At 42.2% G+C, this 17,846-nt stretch overlaps 1 protein-coding gene across 3 annotated transcripts in view; it reads right to left on the bottom strand.

The window, feature by feature from the left end:
• Positions 1-17,551, bottom strand: part of ARID5B (AT-rich interaction domain 5B) — a 195,843-nt gene extending 178,292 nt beyond the window's left edge. For 2 of the 3 annotated variants that reach the window (XM_055274424.2, XM_055274425.2), the window contains exons 1-2: positions 17,090-17,170; positions 16,411-16,665 (exon numbers count right to left, since the gene is read on the bottom strand). In XM_055274424.2, the coding sequence (XP_055130399.1) occupies positions 16,411-16,665; positions 17,090-17,110 (276 nt within the window). In that variant the 5' untranslated portion in view covers positions 17,111-17,170. Of the gene's footprint in view, positions 1-16,410; positions 16,666-17,089 lie in introns of all 3 variants that reach the window. The other variant, XM_055274423.2, reaches the window with a different exon arrangement.
• Positions 17,552-17,846: the final 295 nt, after the last annotated feature.

The raw sequence follows: 17,846 nt of genomic DNA, 5'->3' as shown, positions 1-17,846 counted from the left end.
AAATGTGGAGTGAGAAACAGGACCTATAATGTAAAGAAATAAAAAGAAACCCAGAGCCTGTTGATAATTTTTAAAGACACCACCATTTATGTGATTCATACGATCTGCATTAAAAAAAAAAATCTTCAGTCTTTATTTACTAGAGTCCTCTTTCTTGTCTGTCCAGATAGTTAGGGATGCATATTTTACAACCAATGCATTGTTGCTAAAAACACACTCAGCCCCCAGAAGCACAAAACACTATTAGACTATTATGGAGAATATTCACAAGGAACAGAATGGAATGGATTATTTCACTTAAGAAATACCGAATTCAGTTATTTTTTCTGTATTTATAACCCATATATTTTGGAATCATTTGGCGAGGAGACTGAGTACTACAGCAGTGTTTTCATCTGAATTCTAGTAATCTGATATACACTGTGGGATTAACCCAAAGCAAAAGGATTTAATGGCCCAGCGGGCTATCTCTATTTGGAAGATCCTTCTGAAACTCCCCCCAGCCATTTTGGCTAGGACCTTTCCCTTTACATGGTCTGGCTGATGCTTTTTGCATCTTTCAAAGAGTTGGATTGGAATACACCCTCTACCATGAGCACCCCTAAATGAGGAAGATGGTGGGGTAGAAGGGAACAAAGGGATGAAGAAAATTTTCAAGTTAGGGGTGTTTTTAAGAAAAGAAAATACTGCCTTCGGATTCAAGTCCACATGATATGCTAGGCTCCCTGAGGTCTGGCCTCAGTCTACCTCATTTCCCACTAGACCTGTGCTCTCTTACCAAATCCAGACCATAGCTGGTATTGGTATGTCCTTCCTTCCTACTCGCCTATGGCTTTGCTTCTGCCTAGGATTTTCTCATCTCTCACCCTCATCCATCCTTAGGTATTTTCAAGGGTCCCTTCTCCAGGACGCCTTCCAGGATGGCTACAGGTCACCTTCACACTCATGCACTTCTTTCCACAGCTGGTTCCTGCCTCCCTCCTGAAGCCTAAATGTAGGCTCCAGGGCAGAGCCAAGCTCTTCTTCTTGCACATCTCTTCCTGCCATCCCTCCAGACTCCAGAGCCCTGGGTTTATCCACCTGGCTGTCCCCACCCCATTTTTAACAGCCCCTTTGGGACCAACGGTTCTTTTTGCTTTAGTTACAGAAAATGGGCCAAATATGAGAAAGTTTTAAAAACTGTAATAGTCCAAAGCTTTGCTCTAGAGATGGCAAGGTGGCAGCCTGTGGGCCACACCTGGACAGAAGACACATTTTGTTTGGCCCACAGAGAGTGTTTTAAAAATTGGATTGGGCCAGACGCAGTGAGACCAGCCTGACCAACATGGCAAAACCTCACCTCTACTAACAATACAAAAATTAGACGGGCGTGGTAGCGCGTGCCTGTAATCCCAGCTACTCAGGGGGGCTGAGGCAGAGAGAATCACTTGAACCCAGGAGGTGGAGGTTGCAGTGAGCCGAGATGGTGCCACTGCACTCCAGCCTGGGCAACAGAGCGAGACTCTGTCTTAAATAAATAATAAATAAATAGAATGGTCAACTAAAATCACATGAAAATCTAGGTTTCTGGCTTCTCTTGAAAAATAGAAAGATTTGGCAATATCTCAGAATGACATTCCTGCCCAGCAATGCTAGAAACTGAAGAGCATTTTATTTTTTTAATTAATTTTTTTTTTTTTTTTTTTTTTTTTTTTTTTTTTTTTACTAGAAACAGGATCTTACTCTGTTGCCCACGCTGGAGTGCAGTGGTGCAATCATGGTTCACACTGAAGTCCTGGGCTCAAGTGATCCTCCCCGCTTAGCCTCCCAAGTAGCTGGGATTACAGGCATGTGCCATGGCACCTGGCTGAAGAGGAACACTTTAGAGGCATGCCTCAAACCGGTCGTACACTCCCCAGTTCCCCTGAATATCATATTGTCTCCCAGACCTGGCCCAGTCACTCATTGATCTTATCTGCCTGACCCAGAGGGCACTTACACCTGTGCCTCTGTGGCTTCTTTGTTCCTAGACAGTCAATGGAAGACCTCAAGGAGGAGGTGGCTTTTGAATGGGAGCTTGAAAGATGGATACAGCTGTTGCACAGTTTTATTTCACAGAGTAAAACCTTGGCTAACTTTACCACCCTCTTCTGATACTTCCCGTTTCCTCTACTTGTAAATAGGACAGCAGAACGTTTCTGCCACCTACATTTTGGAATCAAGACAGCTTGAGTTCCCATTCAGTCTCTGTCATTTACCGGGTGAGTGAATTTGGAAACCCGGACAAGTTACTTAACCTTTCAGATCACCCTCCCGCAAAATGGAGATGACACTAGAATCTACCTCACAGTGATATTGTTGTGAAGAGTAAATAAAATGTCACATATTAATCTGTCAGGACCTAGTTTTACTATTATTTATATTATTTAAAATGAGGGGTTGGCATTTTACGTAAGGGCCAGATAGTAAATGTTTTAAGCTCTGTGTGGTATATAGTCTCTGCTGCAACTACCCAACTCTGCCACTACAGTGCGAAAGCTGCCAGAGACCATTTGTAAACAAGTGGGCATGGCTCTGTGCTAATAAAACTTTATTTACAAAAACAGGTAGTCCAGCCTGGCCAACATGGCAAAACCCCAACTCTACTAAAAAAATATAAAAATTAGCTGGGTGGGGTGGCACCTGCCTGCAATCCCAGCTACTCGGGAGGATGAGGCACAAGAATCACTTGAACCTGGGCAACAGAGGTTGCAATGAGGCAAGACCGCGCCATTGCACTCCAGCCTGGGTGACAGAGCGAGACCCTATCTCAAAAACAAACAAACAAGGCTGGGCACAGTAACTCATGCTTGTAATCCCAGCACTTTGGGAGGCTGAGGCGGGTGGATTGCTTGAGGTCAGGAGTTCAAGACCAGCCTGAGCAACATGGTGAAACCCCATCTCTACTAAAAATACAAAAATTAGCCAGGCATGGTGGCAGGCACCTGTAATCCCAGCTACTCCAGAGGCTGAGGCAGGAGAACTGCTTGAACCTGGGAGGCGAAGGTTGCAGTGAGCTGAGATCGTGCCATTGCACTCCAGCCTAGGCAACAGAGCGAGACTCTGTCTCAAACAAACAAAAAACAAACAAACAAACAAGACAGGTAGTAGACCAGAGTTGGCCTATAGGCCTTAGTTTGCCTTAGCTTGCCCTGTTTTCAACCATCTCCATAGCCAAATGATGTACATTAGCTCTAAACATGCACCCCAGGTGTCTAGATGATACCTAGACCAATAGGTGCCTCCAGTGGGCAAATGGGCTTCTCTAACCTGGCTACTGAATTCACCAAGGCCAAGCCCAGCCCAGAAACCATTCTGCAGGGAGGTTGCACTCACCCTACACCTTGCCTAGAGACTTCCCAATCTTCACCCCCATATCCCTTTAGACCTCAACTCAAATGATATTTCTTCTAAAATGCCTCCCGAGACCTTTCAGACAAAATCATATACCCCGACACAGGCACATGTATTTTCCCTTCATCCCCTTGACCACATCACAGAATCACCCTTTGTTTGAGATAAGTTTATATACTATGCGTGTGGTCCCCACCTGATGGTAAGCTCCATGGGGGCAGGATCTGCCTGGTTTTCCACCTTTCTCTCTCCAGTGCCCAGTGCTGGGCTGCACACAAAAGGCACGCTGGAGGTACTGAGTCTGAGACTTCTGTGAAATGTGAGAAAGGCGCTATGTGGAGTTTAAAGTGCCCTTTGAAAGTGTATTATCTGTGTGTAGGGTATTACTATTATCTGGGTATCAGTCAACTGTGCAAGTCCCTAAACAGCAGGAAAGAAGCTTTCATGAAGACTCAATTAAAGAATACATCAATATATAGTGAAAGCCCCAATGCTGATGTTGAGAGTTCTCAATATATCCTAAAGTTATAATGAGAAACCAAGCTCGCCCACTGGTCTTGGCAGCATCGGGAGAACATGGGTTTCAATCCTGACTCTTGAGTCTCACCTATGTGTGACCTTGGGCAAGTTCCTTTAACCTCTGTTGGCCTCAGCTGCATCATCTACAAAGTATGGAAATGTCAAAATACTACGGACATAATAGACTATCCATGAGAATTAAATGAGATATTTTATTAATATTTAATTTATATGTTAATGTATTTGCAATGCCTGACATGTAAGTGGTCACTGAATTAATGGAAAACATTGTGACTTTGACTTCATTGAAAACACTGTGGGTGAAAATTTTGCAGATGGTTTCGGGAAAGAGAAAGGTGGGGCATTTTCTCTGGGCTGTGAATACATAGAGAAGAGAAATCACTCTAGAAGGAAACGTGAATTCGGTTTTAAGACTACAATGTATGGAGATGGTTTTCCCTCCATTTGGGACAAATTAATCAAGTTGCTTCTTCCCTCTTACTACAGGAGAGAAAATGTGCTCTCTGAGAACAGAAATCTTTGTGTACTAGTCACTCATTCTTCACTATTATATCCCCAGCACAGAGAACTGATACATAGTAGGCACTCGCTCCTTTAACAGCACAGAGAACTGACACACAGTAGGCACATAGTAGATACACACTTCTGAATGATGAAACCATCCATGAGTATCAGATGTTGGCAGAAGTACCAATTCCATTTATTACCAACATTGCCACCTTTTGGCGAAGCTTTTCTTCAGCCAATACAAATAGCATTCCATTAGAGGGCCCTCCTGGCTTCAGGAAAAATTATAGAAATGAAGGTGATATCCAGTCTGGGATCCTGAATATCAATCTTGGCTTCTGTGTAATCACTAACTCTCTGCTAAGTATCCTGCCATTCCAGGGCCAGGCGCGGTGGCTCACGCCTGTAATCCCAGCACTTTGGGAGGCTGAGGTGGGTGGATCACCTGAGGTCGGGAGTTCAAGACCAGCCTGGCCAACATGGAGAAACCCCGTCTCTATTAAAAATACAAAATTAGCCGGACATGGTAGTGCATGCCTGTAATCCCAGCTACTCAGGAGGCTGAGGCAGGAGAATGGCTTGAACCTGGGAGGCGGAGGTTGTGGTGAGCTGAGTTTGTGCCATTGTACTCCAGCCTGGGCAAAAAGAGCGAAACTCCATCTCAAAAACAAACAAACAAACAAAACAAAGTATCTTGCCATTCCAGTAAAGTCCATACTCTCCATGAATTGTTTTATAAAAGTGGTGTCCCCCATGCACCATGCACTGGCATAAGACAGGGCACTGGAATGACCTACCAAGAACACAGCCACGGGAAGCACTTGCCTACTTTCCTCAGCGCATGACCTCAAGAGAGCAGCCCCTTCCCCTCAAAACAGCCGACCAGACTGTGGTGCCTGAGAACACTGAATCCTAGTTCCACTTCTGTCACTCGCTAGTTCTGAGGACATGCCCAAGATTTTTCTGGGCCTTAGGTTCTGCATCTATTAAATAAAGAGGGCTGGATTTGTTCTCCTCAGTCTCTTTTATCTTGTTATCTTGTGAGTCTACAAAAATGTCCATTGCAAGTTAGTCATGAGCCTTTCTCTTAAATAACCATGGCAATTCTTCTTGACCATCATTATCAACAATAGCAAGGGACTTTAAGCTAGCCATGCCTAAAACCAAACATGTTGGCAGACAGCACAGCCAGAGAGACCAGCTTTACCAATGGATACACCAAAGTTCCAGCCAGGAAAAGGTCTCTGAGAACATTATCAAGGACCTTTTCTGCATCTGACCTTCACTGGTCTGCCTTTTGCCTTGTATCACCAGCGTCTTTTCCACAATGCAAATTTCCAACCAGAACACTGCCAAAGTTGGGTAGTCACAGAAGGAAAACAACTAAACCTGAGCCTATCACATTCAGGAAAGTCTGAGGACAAGGGAATGGGTGAGAACATTTTTATTCTCTGATACTGAATCTGGCGAATTTGCCTTATTTCTAGTGATACTCTGAGCTGAGCTCAAACTAGATAACGGCAAGCAAAAACCAAAGGGAAAACAGTATTCTGTCAAAACTGTTTCCATCTCATCTTCTGTTAGAGAGCTTAGGGCAAGCCTAGTGACAAGCAACTAGAGGGTAACTTGGCTTGTTATCTCTGCAGCATGCGAGACTTCCCTTGGAAGGGTTAAAAAAAACCGTATGTACATATGCGTAATGTATACAGAGATAACAGGACAAGTTATCTGTGTGTGTGTGTGTGTGTGTGTGTATAAACATGCACATATATACACACATAATTATATATATGCCTATATACATATTTTTATTTTCTCCAGCTTTATTGAAGTATAATTGACTAACAAAAATAGTATACATTAAAGTATACAATATGATGGTTGTATATATTTAAGGTATACAATGTGATGATTTGATGTACATACATATCATGAAGATTACCACAATCAAGTTATTAACATTCATCACCTCAGTTATCCTTTTTTGATGTGGTAACAACACTTAAGATCTACTCTGTTAGCAATTTTCAAGCATACAATACAGTATTATTAACTATAGTCACTATATTATACATTAGATCTCCAGATACAAGATGAACACATATATATATGACGAATATCTTATAACTAAAAGTTTGTACCTTTTGACCAACACTCTATATATACACATTTTAAAAACATATTCCTCCCTTAAGAAGAATACACGGTATTAGTGAGTTTAAATTATTTGCACTTAGTTCTTTGTCTCCAGTTATACTGCGTTCCTTTGTGCTTGTGAAACAACATATGCTTTAATTAGCAAATATCTGTAAATAATTTACTTGCTTTTCAAATACAATAGAACAATGGAGTCGATTTTCACATACATTTACCAAGCAAGTATCCTGGGTCATAATCCAGACTCTCTCGTTGTTCAATAACTATAGCAAGCTGTCTAACTCCTGCTGCCCTCCTTGGTGGAGGGTTGGGGTAGGGGGTTAGAAACCCAAGTTCCAGTAGCAACATTTCATTTTGCAAGACCCCAGCAGGCAAGCACAGATAGTTGTCCAGCTCATGCTAAAACAAACTCTTACACTCTCTAACCCTAGAACCTTCCTTAAGGAGCATGGAAATGAGCCAAGGGCGAAGGGCATTGGAATAATGACGGCAAGACAAAGGCACCCTTCTGCCCACTGCCTCCCAAGCCCCGAGAGCATGAGCCAAAAAACATAAGGCACAATGTATGGCCTATGAATCACAGAACTTCATCTAGGCTCTGCAGGGTTAAAACTGGGTGCCGCGCATGCAGTGCAAAGAAAGATGTTAAATCAAATGAGAATGACTACTCCAGGACTGGAGGCACTATTATTTTGAATAAGATTGAAAAGGCCAGAAAAAGCAATTCAAAAACATTTCAATTATGTATTTCCCAGAACTACATCTTTGAGCAACTAATGCAAATGTTACCACCACAATAAAACTTCTTCCCACATATAAAACAGGTTGAACAGCATATACTTTATATATCATACGCATATTTTTGACTATTAATAAAAAATTCTAAATCTATGTATGCTTTACTCTCGTAAGCAATACAGTAATTATGATTAAGGGACAAGCAGCACAAAAAGAGCCAATTTATCTTACTCGTGCTCAGGAATACTATTGTGTAACTAAGCAACTAAAGACAAAATATGGTCTAATTAATTCACTCCTATGCTTATTTAAAAGACACAATTAGAACATTTTTATTTTCCAGCTTGCACAGTAGCTCAACATGCTTGAGGGTGTAGAAAGCAAAGCCCATTATTCTCAAAGACAAGAGTTTAGTGCCACTGATCAGGCTTAGAACTCAACTATGGGGTGGAAGGGGTGTTTCATAGCCCGGGTGTGCTTGGAGTCATGAGAAAAGAAAGGTGGGGGAAAAGATGTTTATGGGGTCACTAGATTGACTAGCAACATTTGGCCTCTGCCGCCTGGGGTTCTTACTGGGGCACAGGAATGGAGATGTGACTGTGAACTTGATGGTCATATGCCAAGGACACACGCCACTGTGCGTCTATTTATACAGCCACAAAGATCCTACAGAAAATTCGCGTAATTAAACCACCCATCCTAGTCTGCGTGATAAATGTCAAATATCCATCTTTAACGCTGCTAACAGTGCATCTGATTTTAAAAGCAGAATTAATTTACCCAAGTGTGTGCGAGAGATTGATGCCATTAGCATGATTCTAAAGCACCCTTTCAATAATCATCATCATCTGTGTGTTTGAAATGTGTTGTCGATACTGATGCTCATAGTCCAGGGCATGAGGGATGTATGCTGGAGGGCTAAGGCCAAGGTTCTTATCTCCAGCAAGTCAGTGAGGAACACAGTGTGGCCAGAAAAATGCATCCTTGGATTTGTGCGAGTGTAGATTCTTCAAGAAATGAGGGAATCCATGACCACATCTCTGAGAGGCGAATGAATCTTTAAGCCAACAATCGATAAATTTGTTTTAAATTTCCTTAAAAGCCAAGGCAACGGGTAGTCACTAGCTACAATATTATTCTGAGTAGAAGATGGCAAATATCCAACTACACTGGCTATAAAAAATGACAAGTGAATGCATTTGGTTCAAGCAATTATATTCTGGATATTGGTGAAACTAGACTTTGATAAATGAGCTTGAGTCATATATCACTAGATGCCACTATGAACAATGGCATGCTTTATTAATAATTAATAATGAAGTATTTACATGTATGGACTCTTGTATTTCATAAAAATAACATTTCTTTAGTATGTGCCTGACAGTCTAATTGTCAAGAGAGGTTTTAATTGCTTACAATTTTGAGGCACTATCAAACATGTGGCCTAGTTAAGACCATCAGCCTGAAAAACATGCTGGCTCGTATGAACTGCCAACCAACACCAGGCGAGGAGTGAATCTTCTTTCCTAAGTCTACTCTTTTCACAGGTTGCCACCCCAAAGCCCTGACTTTTTATGGGTTGACTGCTGAGACTGGAAAATTACCCAACGAAACAGAGATGCTGCCTCCAGTCTAATCATTCAAATATTTGCTTATTTCTTTGGTGAGTGCCCCTATGAAAAAAACCACTTCCCATGTTTTCACATTCTACAGTGCAAAATGACTACAGACTTTGGAAGAGAAAGAAGCGTGAGATGGGGTCTTGGATCTGGCCCACATGTGGATGACTGGTCACTGGTCATCTGCCAGAAAGAAACTGGGTAAAGCTTAAAAAAGGTAGACTGTGTGCAAGAAGGCATTTTAATTATGTGGTTCAGTCACTCAAAAAATACTCACTGATAGCCGGGCGTGGTGGCTGACGCCTGTAATCCCAGCACTTTGGGAGGCCGAGATGGGCGGATCACGAGGTCAGGAGATGGAGACCATCCTGGCCAACATGGTGAAACCCCGTCTTTACTAAAAATACAAAAAATTAGCCGGGCGCGGTGGTGGGCGCCTGTAGTCCCAGCTACTCTGGAGGCTGAGGCAGAGGAATGGCGTGAACCCGGGAGGCGGAGCTTGCAGTGAGCCGAGATTGCGCCACTGCACTCCAGCCTGGGTGACACAGCGAGACTCCGTCTCAAAAAAAATAAAAATAAAAATACTCACTGAATAGCACTAAATATTGCAGAGGACCCAGAGGTGAATAAGGCACAACTGCCTGCTCCTGAGAACAGCACTATGGTGGGGGGAGCATAGGGTCAGGTGACAAGGTAAAGGAAAAGAACACAGATAACTACAAGGCACAAGGTATAAAGTGCACAAGAGGTTACAACCAACCACTGGACTATAAGCTCCCTGGGAGCAGTGATTTTTGTCTGTCTTATTCATGCTGCATCCCCAGGGCCTAGAATAGGATCTGGCACATAATAGGTGCTCTACAAATATGTGTCCAGGAAGTGATAATTCAAAGATGAAGACAGTACTTTCTAATTTCTGGAAAGATTAAGAAATGCTACAAATAAATAGTGATCTCAGTTCATCTCAACTTAAACTAAGGAACCCAGATGGAAAGAGTCTGATGGCCTTATCTGTGATCACTGTCTACAAAGGCAGTCTGGGAACTCCTTGAGGGCAGAGGCCATTCTTCTTTTTTTTTTTTTTTTTTTTTTTGAGATGGAGTCTTGCTCTGTTGCCCAGGCTGGAGTGCAATGGTGCAATCTCAGCTCCCTGCAAGCTCTGCCTCCCGGGTTCACGCCATTCTCCTGCCTCAGCCTCCCAAGTAGCTGGGACTACAGGCGCCCACCACCACGCCCGGCTAATTTTTTTGTATTTTTAGTAGAGATGGGGTTTCACCATGTTAGCCAGGATGGTCTCAATCTCGTCATCTGCCTGCCTCGGCCTCCCAAAGTGCTGGGATTACAGGCATGAGCCACTGTGCCTGGCCGAGGCCATTCTCCTTAATCTCTTGTATCCAAGTGCCAGCACACAGTAGGTTTTCAATCAACATCTGAGAAATTTAATGAATTCTTTTTCCAAAAAACATGATGGTTGGGAGCCTTCCTTTGGATGCCTATGACATGTATTATCAGCACAATTTACTGATGTGTTGTGTCTCATATTGCTTTTACATTTTTAGACATGTTGATCTCATCTCCTTATCAAGATCGATAAATTTATTCAGAAAAAGGGTCACATCGCAAACCATTTTGCATCCATCTCTTCACCTAGCAGAGTACTGAGCACATAGAACTTCATGAGTAGTTTTTTATTAACTCAAGATAGACAATACTAATATTGGGTAAAGTTTCAATCTTAACCATACAAAATATAATTTAATATTATTTCACTCATTCTCAAATTTTAATGTCCTAGAATCAATGGTGAAATTGGATTGGATATGTAAACGTTAATGATATAATATTAATGTACAATTTCTTACAGTACTTAAGTTTCTTATATTTCTGATATTACTGGTTCATGGCCAAAACTCGAGTAAGAAAGAAAAATAGGTACACAATCATCTACCTTATTGCAGATCAACCGCATAGGCCAGGGGTCAGCAAAGTTTTTCTTTAGAAAGTCAGATAATAAATATTTCTACTTTGTCAGCGATCTGTTAACTGTCAAAACAACTCAACTTTGCTGTTGGAGCCTGAGAGCAGCCATAAACAAATTAGCATGGCCACATTCCAATAAAACTTTATTCACAAAAACAGACAGTGGGCCAGATTTGGCCTTCAGGCCTTACTTGGCTGACTCTTGTCACAGTCCAGTAATTTCTCTCCATGTAATTCTTTACATTCTTATCTTTGTTCTAAGAGGCCTGCTTGGTAGATAGTAAAGATAATTCCTTTTCTTAGCTTAAGATGATTACTAAAAATAAATAATAACTATTGTAAGTGCAACCATTATTCATTGAACTCTCATGTGTAGGTACTATGCTAGATTCCAGACCCTTTTCATTATTATCTCTGATTCCCAGCACAGCTGAGACCATTAAATCCATTTTACAGAGGAAGAAACAGGCTTAAAAAAGTTAAAGCAATTGTCTAAGGCCAGTGTGGTCATTTAAGAGGTCTCAGAAATCACTAAAAAATTACCTTATGTATATAGACCAAGACTGAGGAGCTATCCAAAGAGAAGAGCAAGACTAATCCAGCAACTTCTAGATTCCAGAATGTGTCTAACTCCAGATATGATCAAATCAGGCAATCTTTTGAAAAAAAAAAAAAAAAATCCTGTTGATCCAGTTGCCAGTTTACTTCTGCAGTAAAATGTAAATCCTTAAGACATTTTTTATTTTGGTGACACAGCTAAAGCCAACATAGAGATGAAAGATAGCCTGATTTGGTAGGACTTGGAAGCCCACATGTCCTAGCAAACTAACCTAGGTGCCATTCCCTCACACGGAAAAACTTTTCAGTAAGCTCCATGGTAGTGGTTTCAAACCTCAGTGAGAATAATGCTAATATTAATGATAAAAACAACAGTCAACCATTATTGAAGTACCTACTATGTGTCAACTTTGGGTATATGCATTTTACATATATTAACTTATTTAATCCTTAAAATAATCCTAGGAAATAAGGACTGTATTTCCACTTTACAGATGAGAAAACGGAGGCACAGAGAGTTTAGAACTTGCCCAAGATCACACAGCTAGACTGAGACTGTTTAAATATTTAAAATTCAGACTCCTGGACCCAACTCTAGAAATTCTATTTGAGTAGATTTCAATAGCGGCCCCAGAACGTGGATTTTTAGCATTTTTTAATTCAATAGTGAGGCTGGTGATAACCAAATCACTTTTAGAAATCCGGAATGCATGCTAGAATCTGTAACATCCAGGTATGCCTGATCTTGACTCCTGAACAGCATTAGCTTAGCCATCCACAAGCACAGTTGGAGGTGACCAGCAAACCTTCTTGTAAAATCCCAGCGATGGCTGGTCAGGCTGAAATCCAAGCTTGCATATCCACCCATTTTAAGAGGGTATATTGCCAATAGATTAAGCACTTGGCAATTGGAAAATGAATGTAATCAGAAGTTATCCAGTAACAGAACCAATTACCCGCCTACTTTGCCATTTTCCTCCTCTGAAGAGCTACTGGCTGAATGTGGCAATTGTAAGTAATTACTAAAGACACTTAACTCCTTGCACATGGCCCTGCTATTCATTTTCATGGTAATTTAAGATGGTATCATTTTTAGGTCCAAGAACCTCCACACAGACACAAAATTTTTTTTTTATTGTTTATAAAGTTAAGAATATCTAGAACAAAGGTCACTATAATCATAATTCTTTTCTATTTAAGTACTTTACAGTATATAAAGCTCTTTTGCCTATAAATCCTCTCGATCTTCACCAACAATCTATAGTCATCCCTACTTTGTTCCCATTTTGCAGCTGAAGAAACTGAGGCTCCAAGTACTTATGGTTGTTCAAGATTAAGCAAATAGCAAGCTGCAGAATCAAAATGTGACTTTCTTGAATGGTTTTCCTCAACACCAGTTGCCAACACTGGAAGTATTATATATGAAGGCATTGGTGTATATAAGCATATAAATCATCACCATCATCATTAAAGTGAATAGTAAGTTGTTAATGCTCATTAATAACTATTAGAATATAACTGTTATCATTATATACCACTGATTAGAATTAGCTTAACTTTACAGGATAAGGATAGTTTTGCTACCTAGACATCTGGTGACCTTTGGCAAAGCTGATTAACTAGTTACAATTCTAAAATGTCTGAGGGACTGTTCACATTAGTACACACTTCTAGAATATAATATGATGCATTCAAGCTCTGCTTTCAAGGGTAGGTTTCACTGGGGAGAAAAGATAACCTTGAATTTCAAGGAGGCCTGGGTTCTAGCCTGGTGACCTTTGACAAACCACATAACCTTTGCAAGTCTATGTCCCCATCTGTAAAATGGGTGTACCAAGTCCTGCCTTATCCAGCCTCCCACAATTATTACAAAAATCATGAGAAAATATTCCAAAAAAAAAAAAAAAAACCCTCTGCAAATCACAGCAAACCACACAGGGACGCTATTTCTAATCTTGCACAATGATCATTTTTCTGCTTTTAGAACTGACGTCTTTACATTTCAAGAAATCATAAAAAGGCAGAATGATTCTCTTAAACCAAAAAAAGCATACTGAGTCCTGGCTGTCCTTTTGAAATGGATGCTGATGTCAGCTCAATCAAGAAATTATTAACCTCCATTTGGTTACTTAAAATAAACTGTACTGGCTGATTAAATGTGCTGAACATTTTCTCCAAGTAGCAGTGCATATCACCAAGAAACCTTTCTCTTTCAGTTACACATTGCAAATGGCAAATGCATCATTCAAAACTAGTTAAAATCAATAATAAAAATCATTTAAATGTATATAAACAAGTTAATGGAGTAAGTGAAAACAAAGCAAATTTCTTAATGAGAGGGCCCTGTTGCCCCCTCTAGGTGCCAGCAGTAAATGCTGGTTTCTGTAAGGCTCTCCTCCAGAGGAGACTGCTGCTGCTATTCTGCTAATGAATGACTAACTTAGGCCAGGGGGGATATGACATCACCAGGGTGGAAAACCGATCTGCACTGGGAAACTTTCTACCTGCTTTACATTTGTCATAATTATTTTGCACAATGCAGCCTGCATTTGCATAATTTTGAGGCGTGTCATTATCTCAATTGAAAATTGTTTTAATATGGCTGAATAATTCACAATGACATCAGCCAAAGTCCTAATGAAATATACAAGTATAATCATACAGCTAATTACCAGCCGTGTTAGCATTAAAAAACAAATCATGTATAATATTAGACGATGTATATGCAGCTGAGGATTATAAATAGAGCCATCTCCCTCCGCAAACCCCCTAGAGTTTACTTTTAAATGGCAAGATTAATTTTCTCAGGTATGGCTCATATAGCAGTGACGAAATGCACAGATCATTACAATGGTTCTCTTTCAATTCCCCATAATGAACAATTAAAAAGAAATCGTGTATTTAAAAATATATCTATTCACTGTCAACACTTCTAGCAGATGCAACGTTTGGCAAATATGGCCTTTATTCTTAAATCAGAATTCACCATTTAATTACACCAACAAAAATTAAAACTGTACCAAGTGGGGTCAACTCAGGGTCTTTAAAAAATATTCCAATTTCAATCCCCTCCCCCGCCAAAAAAAAAAGAGTGACCACAAAATATCCCATAAAAAACTGAATAATTTCCTCCTGGACTTAGTCAGAAGTCTATTAGGCACCAGTTCTTTTCTGGATATTTAATCCTTCCCTTTGCCAGATCACAGGCCATGTTGAAGTAATAAATTTGAAAAGCAAATAATAAGAAATCAGGAGGGGGAGGAGGAGGAAGACAGCTGCGCAGGAAAGTTGGGTCGGGGGAGGGGGCCGAGCCAGACCTTGGGAGGGAGAAAGAGCTCAACCTGTTGGTAGGTTGCAGGATTTTTCACAGTATTTCCAAACAACACCTTTTTAAAATTGCAGGCGGACGTCGGGAAATATGAACATCTAAAAACCAAAGCTGGCCAGGGAGGGTGGAGGGGGGAGGTGAGCGGGGAGGTGGGAGGGGCTTATTCCCGAAAAGGCAGATTCGAGGGCGAACGTTTCGACGAACTCCAGTAATTAACCGGCATAGACCACTGACGAGTAATTCGATCCTGGGGAGAGGGAGTGAACTGGCAATGCCAAAAGTACTATCAACTCCATCAGACCGAGGAATTCTGGAAGGACTGGCAGCTCCGAGCCCCGGGATGAGTTAAACGGGAAACCATTCATTTAACAAAAAGATCCTTAGATCCTTACACCTACCTCGAAAGCTCGAGAGCCTGGCACAGCACTAGCTGCCCTCAAAAGTCTGTTTGATTACCCTGCTCTCGCTTTGGCAACACAAAGCCTCGCCAGGCGGCAGTGCGCCCTCCCTCCCCGCTGCGCCGTGGGCACAGACTCCCCAAAATAGTTCCCCTCGGTAGGTACCACGGCGCTGAGGTCGGTCAGCTGACGAGGGGAGCCCGCAGAACTGCGGTCACACATGAAATGACAGAGCCGAAGGGAGGCGGCCGCCCCGGCGCCCAGTGACAGCCGGCTCACCTCCGGCGTCCTCCCGGGAGCGCGGCGAGCGCCCCCGCGGCCGCCCAGAAACGTGCCGGGGAGGCTCTGTCCCCTCCCCGCCCTCCCCGGAGCGCCGTCTGGGCACGGAGAACGCTGGACCCGCAGGGCCAGTGGGCAAGCACACACCCCTCTGCCCTCCCCTCCCCCGCCCCCGTCCCACACACCCCCAAAGATCGCGCAGGAGGACGTCCACTTTGCGTGGAGTAATTGCAAACTAGAACATCAAATGGCTTGTCCGGGGGGAGGGGGAGTGGGCGAGAGATAGTTGTTAATGCTTAACGTGTTTGTGCCTGTTACACCACCGCTTTGAAATCCGCCCGGGCAGATCTGCAAGTTATTTGAATGTATTATTCCAGTACCTGTCATTTATCACTTTATTCAACACGTCTTTGCCAACTCAATAGCTTTTGATCTCATTCTGCCTCCATTTCGTAATTTCCGCCCTCTTAAACATATCAAATACTTACTTAAAAAAAAGAGAGAACAATATCGAAACCCACCGAAAGAAATCCACCCAGACACGACCGAGCCAGACACGAAGGTAAATTTTCAAAAGGCAAAAAACATAAAAAGCATGTGATGTTCAAGAGGCAATAGCAGGAGAGCAAATGAACACACACACACACACACACACGCATACACACACACACACATCCTTGAACAAAACCCTTCTCGAACAAGTTATTTGATCTTGACTAAAATCAGCAGTTGGATCCTCTTTGTAAAGCTGACAGCCAAACTCTGACAATGGCAAAATACTCGAGCCCCAGCTAGTGGCGCTACCCCTTTAAAAAAGGAGTCGATCCTGCTCGCCTGCAGAAGTGAATACAGTATTTTCAAGCTTGCCCTGTAATAAGCATTACTAGGGGGAAAAATAGTAAAGAAAGAAGAGGGGGACAGACAGGTTTACCACCTCGCCATGGTCGCTATTTCTGCCCTGGGGAGTGTCTTCTGGGAGGAAATAAAGTTTAGAGCTGGATAAAAGTTGCCGGCTGGTCCTCTCTTCCCACAACAGCTGGAGCTCCGCTATGCAAATCGGATCCTTTGGCGTACATCTTACAAAGAAAAAGTCGCCAAGGGACAAAATTCTTGGTTTGCCTTCAAGGTGGAATTGAAAAGCCTTGTAGAAAATGTAAGGTCCGTGCAAGCCACACGGTGAGCCGACCCACTGCAGGGGGGGAAAAAAAACACCAAATAAATAATGTAGCCATCAGAGCACAAACATCTATTCCCAGACACATTTACACACAGACATCCACTCTCTTAATACAGACGACCCAACAGATATAACGCTGGGTGGAAAAATAATAGCGCCCACAAATTTTCTGCCTCCCTAAAAAAAAAAAAAACTCAGGGCCCCCCACCGCCACTTCTCCCCACCTCCCCATTTGAGGCGGTAAAATTACATTATGTATGTATGATCAGTGCAGGGATTTTTTTAAACAATAAAAATGATTTTGGGGGATGCAGAGGGTAAAAGTTTGGTGAAAAGTTTGTGGGGGGTGTGGGTGGGTGCAGGGGTGTGGGTGAGCTGGGGGGTTGGGGGGTGCCGGGGGGTGCCGGGATCGGAGGAGCGGAGGAAAGCGAAATACCTGGAGTGAGTTGGGCTCCATCTCGACGTTCTGAATTGATTGAACTCAACATTCTCTCCAAACTTGTTGGCTTGAATGGATTGCATCAGGTCCTGGCAGGGAAACGCATTCTCTGCCTTCAGCCGGCGTAATGTCTCAATATAAAACTGAGCTCTTGCCTCCCTTTGGGTACCGAAATGATTGAAAATATGTCCTAATATTTCTATAACGACTCAATTTTCAGCTCCTGAAAAAACTGTGTGGGTTTTCTTCCAAATATGGATTGATCAAATTCATAATCGAGAGAAAGGCGCCATACGATCTCGGCGGGAAGAGGATGGATCAAGGCAAAAAACACATAGGAAGATTTGTAAAAATAAAAATCACCCTAAAACTGTGTGGAGATGTGACTCCTCTCTCTCTAACTGCCCATGTCTAGGGATATCGTCTGATGAGATTTTTGGGGGAGAGGAGGGCTAGCGAGCTCCGCTGTGCATCTGACAGGACCTGCTTGTATATGTCTAATATAAAGAACATTTCCTGCAGAGATTCCGGGGCGCTGCTCCTCTTTCTAATGCTCCTTAGCAGATTTGCTGTTATTAGACATGTAGATTTGTTTGATAGTTAAATTACGCTTCCTCACTGCCATGTTTTCGAGAACTAATCTGTTAAATTATCTTTTGATGCCTATTTACATGGAAGGGAAAAGTGGGTTATCGATTATATAAACATATAAATATTAATGCATTTGTTCGCTTCGCAAAAAAATACTCAGCAA

This window comes from Symphalangus syndactylus, chromosome 4 (assembly GCF_028878055.3).
Source record: "Symphalangus syndactylus isolate Jambi chromosome 4, NHGRI_mSymSyn1-v2.1_pri, whole genome shotgun sequence".
Classification (NCBI taxonomy): Eukaryota; Metazoa; Chordata; class Mammalia; order Primates; family Hylobatidae; genus Symphalangus; species Symphalangus syndactylus.
The sequence above is the reverse complement of the archived record's forward strand: the minus strand, read 5'-3'. Positions and strand labels throughout refer to the sequence as shown.